Source organism: Varroa destructor, unplaced genomic scaffold, assembly GCF_002443255.2.
Source record: "Varroa destructor unplaced genomic scaffold, Vdes_3.0 BEIS01000001.1, whole genome shotgun sequence".
NCBI classification, from domain to species: Eukaryota; Metazoa; Arthropoda; class Arachnida; order Mesostigmata; family Varroidae; genus Varroa; species Varroa destructor.
This window is the reverse complement of record NW_019211454.1, coordinates 11,160,123-11,169,720: the sequence shown is the minus strand read 5'-3', so window position 1 is coordinate 11,169,720 and position 9,598 is coordinate 11,160,123. Positions and strand designations below refer to the sequence as shown.

At 39.5% G+C, this 9,598-nt stretch overlaps 1 protein-coding gene across 1 annotated transcript; it reads left to right on the top strand.

The window, feature by feature from the left end:
- Nucleotides 1–3,058: 3,058 nt before the first annotated feature.
- LOC111248875 (uncharacterized) lies at nt 3,059–4,232 on the top strand. Its single transcript, XM_022801931.2, has 2 exons — nt 3,059–3,377; nt 3,533–4,232. The coding sequence occupies exons 1-2, from the start codon at nt 3,202–3,204 to the stop codon at nt 4,047–4,049; spliced, it is 693 nt and encodes a 230-aa protein (XP_022657666.1). The 5' UTR covers nt 3,059–3,201; the 3' UTR covers nt 4,050–4,232.
- Nucleotides 4,233–9,598: the final 5,366 nt, after the last annotated feature.

Below are 9,598 nucleotides of genomic sequence, written 5' to 3'. Positions count from 1 at the left end.
TACTCGTCAGGCACATGAACTACCGACTCGAATGTATGCACCGTTATTTGACATTTACAACAGAGTCAACTTTGCACGGACATACGAAGGCCATTCACACCAAAAAGGAACTACCGCGCCAGTATGTTGGCCATTAACCTAGATAACATAACTCACATAAAAGGATGATATTTACCTTGAGGTGTGTGACGAGCAGCTTCAAGCGCGTGTAGAGGCTAGCCTGGCATCCGTAAATGTCAACTGTTGAAAATTGACTATCGACCACTTGTTTTTATTGATAGTAAAGTTGCGTTTTCAATCTTTGCTATATGGCCGAAATCGAAATGAAGAAGTGCCCAACTCTTAACGAGGGACTTTCTATGAGCGAGGCTATTGGGACTCCATATACGCGGGTGGTGATCGTTTGCCGCAAAACAAATATAATGAAGGTCTTTATCGATTTTCTTGTACGGCTCATATGTGAACTAAGTTACACGCGAAAAATAACTTTAACGAAAGAATAGAATGGCTACAATATGTAGAAAATGTAGAAAAAAAAAATTGAAACACTTAACAATGTATTGTTTTGAACTTATCATACAAGATTATACAAAGTACATGAACGTTGTTGATGGACAAATTCATGTGTTTTTTATGATTACGCCTGTAGATGGACAAATGGTTGTTGATCGATGCACGATTGGTGATGAACAAATCTTCTTTTCATGACTTCTGGGTTACAATGCCAACCTAATAGTGAAGTCAGGCAGTAAATGTTTTTTAGGTTATATGCATTTTCCTTTGATATTTCAATATTTACGCTTGGTCCAAATCGTCGTCCCTGCGCTTAACCGTTAGTCGTCAGCGATAGAAGCGACCAGCAAAGCATAGCAAAACGTTTTTAAAGCAGGAGTTTTTCTATGAGCCTTATAAAGATGAAGGTGCAGGGTCATTTATAAATTGGTTTGACGTTTATGTTGTACTAAAAGCCTGGATAAGTATCACTATGATCGCTAACCAGAGCAAACACAGCCGCGTAAGTGTTCATAATTATCCACCTTATACTGACATACATCATAATTTAGGGAAAACGCAATAGTGAAATTTTCAGCTTTGGGAGCTGCACGAAATTTCGGGTTTTCACTGGGAAGTAAGACTTTGTGTGGTTAATTCAGCTTAACAAAAGAAAAAGCGCCTGCATGTTATCGTTCCTATGCATGGGCGTTAACATGACAGATAGGAAAGCATAACACAATGCTCTTATACTACAATTCCTAACATCTAATTTAGCTTACAGAATACAGTACCGGAATGTTATTAAATTTCACATTTTCGAGGTTACGATATTATTATTGATAAACAAAGGAAATATTGATTTAAAAAATTGCAGAGCCCGAACTGCTCACAAATACTAAAGAGACAGGCTATTTCTGTGTAGCTTGGTCCCCTCATTTCAGCGCGGCTAACCGCAAATTCAAGCCCATGTTTACGCTGAACTTACGAATAACTGCCAGTTTCCCATAGACTCATGAATTCGGTGACTCTATCTTCGTCAACGGGGAAATCAGCGCGGAAGACGACGTGTTCGAAGATCGCTCTTGGAGATATTCCTAATGAGAACGTGATTGGTAGGAGTCAATTATGACTGACTCCAGAAGAGGAAGGCGTCAATCCAGGACAACATGATCTGTTTAGGTTCGCTTGTTTAGTGCGCGTGCGGAGCGTCTAAAGTGGCGATAAATATTCGGCCCCGGTCCTATTTTAATCAGGGTTTTTTTCTTCATCACATCTTGAAATTGTCGGGAAGTACTGTTATACCACTGGAAGCTCGCCTAGTCATCCCTTCGATGATTTCTTCGATTGTATGTGTTTTATCTCATATACCACTGTTATGCACGTGCTTAGGCCTTGTTGATTTTGAAACTTCCTCTTAACCTCGTATTATCTCTCACGAAACCGTTCGTCGATTGACGATCAGTCGGGAATCCGTTTGCGTCGATTCATACAGTATCTGAACATCGAGCTTCTTTTCCGTAATCGGCTCCCTTAAAACGCTTTAAAACGTTTGGTTTAACGTGTTTTTAACGTTTTGTTTAATGGCAATGTGGAAGCTATTAGCGTACTGGTCCTGCTTAGCTAAATGAGTAATTGTGAAGTGTAGTAATTCTTTCCAGGAACTTCACATATCTTCTAGGCACGCCGTATTAAGTATCAGTGAAGGCAATTGCAATTATTCTAGCATATCTATCATAATCTCAGCATTCAACTGACACTAATTCCGACCGATATTACGTGAGATACGTAATTCTACGGCCAGCTAGGTAGAAGAAAACTCAGTATTTTTTTTGACAATGCACCACTTAGGCTTGGAAGAAAAATAGTTTGTGATTTTTGCTAATAGAATAACTAAAGTACAAATGGCATTGTTGTGCAGGGTAACTGTATCGGACGTCTAACTCGGTACTTGTTCATATCTCTGAGCACGTTTCATCTGCTACTTCAGTAGATTTTGTTTCATGGTGATACGATAACGTATCAGCTAATAGCTGGCCTTTGCATATCGTTCAAGTAATCCTGCCAATATCAGCGTTAAGCCGACTCTGCTCAACATATTCCTCAACTATATTCGCTGTTTAAAGTTTTAAATATTACCAAAAACCCGTATTGACAAACAATTTAGAAACTACAGGAAGTTGAAAACTTTCCAGTGGAAGTCCAAATGTGTGTTTCCTGTTACTCCCGTAGGTCATTGTATGATGACAAGGCCTAGGGTACAGGTAAACATGCGCAACATAAACTGCCTTGTAAATATTACGACTAGAGAAACATACATCGTGTAATAGCTACGGTCTTATCATCAAGGATTTACAGATTACCAAATGTGCAATTATAAAGATGTCTGTAAAAGACATTTTTTAGGAGATAGGGCATCAAATAAGATATGATGCTCCATTTATTGCCCTTACCTTATCGATCGGTGGAGATAACGTGGATTTCTAGAATGGTAAATGCCCTGTTACGTTATTAGCAAATCTTGAGCAGACTTGACGTAATCTACCTCGTATTATAAAAAAAACTTCTTTGCGATCCCCAAGACACTATATCGGCGACTACTTCAACGAGTTGTCATTGTGAGAAACGAAAAGGTGGAACAGACGCACTTGAGAAGAGGTCTTACCGTACCGGTTACCACTCGCATTGAGTGTTTTTGGCTGACGATATATGAACGTGTGTGTATGTAAAATGAAATTGGTTCTCGTAACTGCGGTTATTATTTTGTCCTCGGTAGCGTTTGGAGCGACCGTGTCTGGAGGTGCTAACGCAAATAAGGTCTGCAACGATGCTTTCGTCGACAACTCGTTTTTACAGAAAATTCCAGATGCCAGTGATTGCTCACAGTGAGTTTCGATAATCTGCTAGCGAACTGCATTCTTATTCTATACGAGTTCTTCTTAATTTTAAACCTATCGTGCTATTGATTAAGGATTATCAACACAAGTGTGTCATCACAAATCAGGCGACCCTACTAATGCTTTGTGTTATTCCTTTATAGATACTATTTATGCAGTTCCTGGTTTCAATCCAAGCTGAGGTGCCCTGATGGAAAGCACTTCAGCGCCGCTCAAGGGGATTGCACCGATCCTTGTTCAGCCGGCTGTGACCCCACCATCATTTGCACCACAACGCCAACACCGGAAGAGTTTATAGCTACGGCAGCACAAGTTGTCACAAAAGCTGAAAGCGTAGACGGTACCGGTTACGTTTCTGCTAGCGATGACTCAGCTGTTGCAGGCTCCGATGGATCCGCAGCTGCTTCGCAGAGTTTCGCTGTTGGCGATATTGGGTTAAAGACGATCGCAAATTCTGCCAAAGCTTCTGCTGTCGGCAACACCTACGTCAAATCAGAAGCTGAAAAACCTGCGATAGAAACCGAGGCTGCTGCCTCCACGAAGCCTGTCACCGAAGGCGTCGAAGCCAAGACTGCCTTCTGGCAGGCGATTGTTAAAAACTTTGCTTCCCCACCCACAAAGATTCCTGGATATACTGGAGCGATCCCTACTAACTTTTGAAGATACGACTGATATAAAACAATGAAATGCTAAGTATATACGTGGAGGTATGCTTTTCGATCGGGAAGATTTACTTCAAAATAAAGACGAACAGGTTTAACTAATTCAGGTAATAATAATAGTTACTGTACAGCGAAACTATTAAATAAAACCTAAAAAAAAATCGAATATCAGCTTCACACATCCTCTGTGTATTCTATCTACTCTGGTCAACAGCGAGAATAATACCATGCGGATTTCCTATAGAAAACGATCTGTTTCACAATAAAGCGTATGAACGATGGAATACCAATTAACCCTTAAAGTGGCGGAGGTAAACCTCATATAGAAATGTTATATGCAAAATTTTTTTTGGTGTGCATAGGATCATATAGACCAAATGGTGAATTGAATAGTGATTTGGAAATTCCATGCAAAAGTTAGTGGGAAAAATTTATTGCTCATTCGACTAAATACGAAATAAAAGTCGTTCTGCTTGAGGGTAGAACAATTTAAGACCAGCGCTTTGGGAATCCAGACTTGTAGAAGTAATCTGGATAGTCACCAACGTACATATAACACCGTTCAATCCAACTCATTTTTCGAAGCACTCCGCTTCATTTTTCTATAAAATGTCTACATATTTAGTAGACATTAATCGATTTAGAGTATTTACGGGTAAGTTAGCCAGATATCTATTTATATGCTATTATATTTTCCTCCATTTGTACCATGTGGGGTAAATATGACGCTATTTACGCTGAGGACTGATCCGGTGTCGAGAAAGCAACGCACGTTATCCAATTTATTCATTGTTCTTTATCAAACACTTTATTACTCATACGACTATTCGAGGGCCCGTACAAGGCTGCCTAAATCCTTTCTAAAGCAATTCGTATAACGCATCTGATTTACTTAATTTGGTTTCCGTTGGTTCCGAAATACAATGAAGGATCTGGAGACCACCGCTAGTTTAACGTGTGGCTTTGCGAATCACACATTCTACAATACAACGAGAGAACGATTACCCACACGCGCATATAATAACCGTGTCAAGCTTAATAACGTTTCTGCGCTGCATGGCCGTCAATAACAAGCTATGATTGCCCCTGCAGTAGATACTACGGCAAGTGTTAAATACACATAGAGAAGTGAAAAACTCTATTTTATTCTTGTTGATTTGCTTTATTAATGTTTATTTTCTGGAATAAAGATCTCTTAAATTAGGAAAAGATAGCTTCGGTATCATGGGATGAGAAGAACCATATACACTTGAGGCTTTTTAGCTGGATTAGCCGATAAAACCAGGTTGAGCTAGACGTACTTATCATATGGTGTTGGCATATGAAATTGATAACAGAACGCCGTTTCCGATCAAATGATCTCGGCACTAAAATAATATTGCTAATGGTGACCAGGATAACCTAAAGCCTAAAATTGGCCAGTGCCTAGGATCGATGTGATGAGCAAATGTACTGCTATTGATTTTAAGGTAATTATGGGTTCAGAGCTCGAAGCAGCACTAAGCTGACGCTGATTAGCACACAAATGAACGTACTAATTCTCAAAATATATGCTAAACTCCAAAGTTGACTAGAACCGTTGTTAAGTTATTTTGTGTGACGATGGAAAGTGCCCAGATAGAAAAGATACCCAATGTAGTATTTCAGCGTAAAGGCTTTTTGCTCCACTTTGCAAGAAGGCCAACATTTCATACCTTAAAAAATATCGTTATATTAGTAACTAGAATGCCAATGAATAGGCCATTTATGGTTTACCATCGCTCATCTCGTTATTCCGGAGGGTTGAAGTATCGCGCACCTTAGATCTTAGATTTAGCAATTAAAGCCTTAAAATGTCCCGTGTAAGACCTTTTTAAGGTGACTTTGGATAGGAGCTCAACTGAGACGGGACATATAATGCGAGCATAGAAGAATCCATGGGCAAAGCTTTCGTGCATCTGCTCTGTCTCAGACAGATCAACTAAGCTATGGACATGATATCAGTCTGAAATAGGGCGGTGCGAACTAGGCTTGGCTAGAAGTTCAATTAGAAAAAAAATTAGATTTTAATGTTACTGAACTTGAACCATGTTTTGAATATATGTAGTAGCAAAACCATACAATTATCTATATAACGGTATCTATTCTAGCACATTCTAATATAGCATGAATGGGCTGCTAAATTGAATCTTGTAGACGCAATTTTATAACAATGACTTCCATGGACGTTGCTTGTATTTCTAAGAAATTTTCATACACAACGAAGGTACAAATATGTACGAATTGACTTTTGAAATGTTTACTAAAACTTTTCAGCTCTCAGCTATGTGGATATTTTAAACGTATTTAAACTGAAGCTTCCTTCTATTTTTGACTAGCATGATGTTAGGCCAGATTTGCAATAATCGCAGTTCTGATCCCCCCCCCCCCCCCAAGCCTTTGCAAATAGGAATTTTTAGTTCTTTAAGATCTGTATTTTTTTCGAGTTTTCATAAATAATACTCGCGGCGTAAAGTGGAAAATTCACAGAAATTAGTGTAAGTAATAATGAACCACCAAATAAACACATGCCGCAGGTCCTTGGCTATGCTCTGCAGGACCAGAGCAGGAATTCGGCAACGCATCTGAATTCCAGGCACTATCTAACGTTGTATTGAAGTGTATGGCTTTTTAGAAAAGCCTAGACCTGCAATTCGATACTGAGAAAGATTTCTCTACGCGCATGGCACAGTTTTGTTACTGCTTCTCGTCGCTATAATATGTCAAAATTGCTACGTTTCATATTTCCCAAAGTCCATTTCACAAAGATTGAGTCCTGTGCGCCTTCGCTGCCTTGCGAGCCAATGTCCTTCGTGAAAATGTATATCGCTACTGTTATAGCATGAGGCCAAGTAAGTAAAAGTCTGTATTGACAGAGGACGTCAGTTTTGTTCGAACTGTTATCCACCTACCTCCACTCGCTCACTTCATGAGTTCTCTGGTTCACAACTAATGAATTGATTGAGACCTTCGGGTGAGGACAGTTGCCTTAATTGAAACGGCTTTAACGAACATAATGATCTCAAACTATGCATTAAGGTGTATCGGCATTAGCGAAATCTTTAAGCGCGTGTGTGTGAGGGATCATTTAGTGTTTTTTCTTCCAAATCAAGCTGTGCATACGACCTAAAATCTCCATTTCAACCGACTGGCTCAAAGATATTTAAGTTCCGACACTTTACTCCTCGTTACAAAACAATGAATGTGTCGTAACGACGAGGTGTGTTCTAGGCGCCTAATGAATGGCTAACGTAGGGCAGCAGCGCTCGCCCTGCTGGAGTGGGCCCCAGTCTGCAGGCATTTACTAACTGATGTATAAAGGATAAGGAAAAGACAAAGTCATTTTAATCGTCTAATATCAGTTTGCAATAGTTTTGAGACTGATGACGCTGCACGCCGAGTAACGGAAGGACATCCTGAGACCAAATTTCGAACAACAAGTAGCAGTGACCCGTTATTTTATCAATTATTAGAGGATAGGAAATGTAAGCTTTGGCAATGGAAAAATCCCGCTCAAAGTACCATCCAAGTCGGAAGTGATCGAAAATAAGATGTATCCCTTCCGGAGATAGGGTGGGTAGAATAAATGGCAGAGTTAAGTTAGGTTGGGTTCTTTAGCGTTGTACACATTTCCCCTTTTGCTTTTATCGACCGCCTGCCTAGATCGGGGAACTATGGACCTGAAAAAAAAAACAGTTATTTTTTTCGTAAAAAATAGACAAATCTAGACACAGACTAGGGATTGATTTTTTGAAATAATACTCTGTATTACTACGCTCGGACGAAAAGCATTCATTTACCACGTTAGATCGCAGCTGTGAAACTTAGCTATAGAGGTCCTTCGAGTGTATAGACATTTTCCATTGCGGAAGTATATTACTGAAAGCTCTATTGTCTAATCTTCAATTGCTGTAGTGGTTTAAATAAGAGAGCTGCTTGTTCATCCTTATTCGATGAATCCGCTGTATTTGAAATGGCGAGCAGAGCATCGGGTTAGCCTCAAAGGTATTTTGATAAGTAGGCTTACCTCCAGTTAAGTTGATTGAATAAGTTAGTTCTACAGTATTGGACACAACTATCATAGAGTGAGTCATTTCAACTCGTTCAAACTGGCGTATCCCTAGAGAACCGACTGCAATCTTAGTGATGCCACCACCAGTTCTAATACACGACACTAATGTAAGTGGCAGATACGCCGACGTCAGTCGGGTGAGACTGTACCTTGTAAGTGATACGTTACTTACGACCTAACCTATCACGCAGATCGTGTACATTTCGCAACTTACCATGCAGATCCGAACAACAAATGGGAAAGACAAAAGGGCGTTCGAGCAAGACTCATTGCTATACTTGATTGCATCGTAACAAATTCATGATGGGAAAAATCTATAATAATTTTCAGTGTAAATTTATCGAATTTAGTTGCCGAACTTATACCAGTGAAGTATTCGCTCAGAAGCGCTGATATGATCATTCTCTTCCTGGTCAGCATGGTGTGTAAAAATAGTTTTAGGCTCAATTAAAGAACCAGCTGCCGATAAGCTATTACATACTCTACAATTCTAAAAGACTCCTACCATGTTTGGCGCCTCGTAACAACGTACTTGGGCATCTCGTTGTTCAGCTGGGATCACTATAGCTTAACTATTAGCATTAACAACTTCGTTTAATTGACAGTGCATTGAATAATTAATTAGGCTGATTATTGTTGTTTAACAATCTACATAAATTTGACAATCAGTCCCCACCAAAGGGCAATGGATAACACGCTCGTTCTATGCTAAAAGCTAAAAGGTATCTGTTCTTACTATATATAACGCACAGCCTGGTTGGCGTAGAGCACTTGGCTAGGGGGATCAGAGCCCCATTGGTAAATGCAGATTCTAATGCTATAACGGAATAACATATAGGTAATATTAATTTATACTATAAACCTGTAGCATAGTGGGCTATCGTATATATACTCAGTTGTCGTGCACTCGATGACGTATGATCCCAGGATAGTTTATTATCTACCTGGCAAAAACGAAGATAATAGTTCACTATTGCTCATACTTTGCTACCCTGACGTCTAGAAAAAAATAGATTAAACCATGTATGCTGATGGGACCGATTGTGCAATGGGTCCATTGCGAATGTGGGGCTAACATCAATTGTTTTACATAGATGAAGACGTTTTCAACGACTTACATGATGCCCAAACGGCGCTTAACATGATATTGCATGATAATGGCGGATACATCTATGTAAATTAACATTTTTGTGAAATTGGTGAAACCTCATTTCGTACAGTAGACGCTGTTGACTTCATCAATTCGTCCCAAACAAATTGATCTCTGATTTCTCGAAACTGTCCCACATATAACTTACTTGTACATTAGGCACCCTGTAAACTGGCAAGAGGTACTATGAAATCGAAATAGGAGATGTTTGAGAAAGTTTTAGGAAACGCACAGGAAGTTCTAAAAGTATGAATTGTTCAGGCGGAATATTGTGAGCATGAGAAATGGTGATATCAGAGACGCAAGT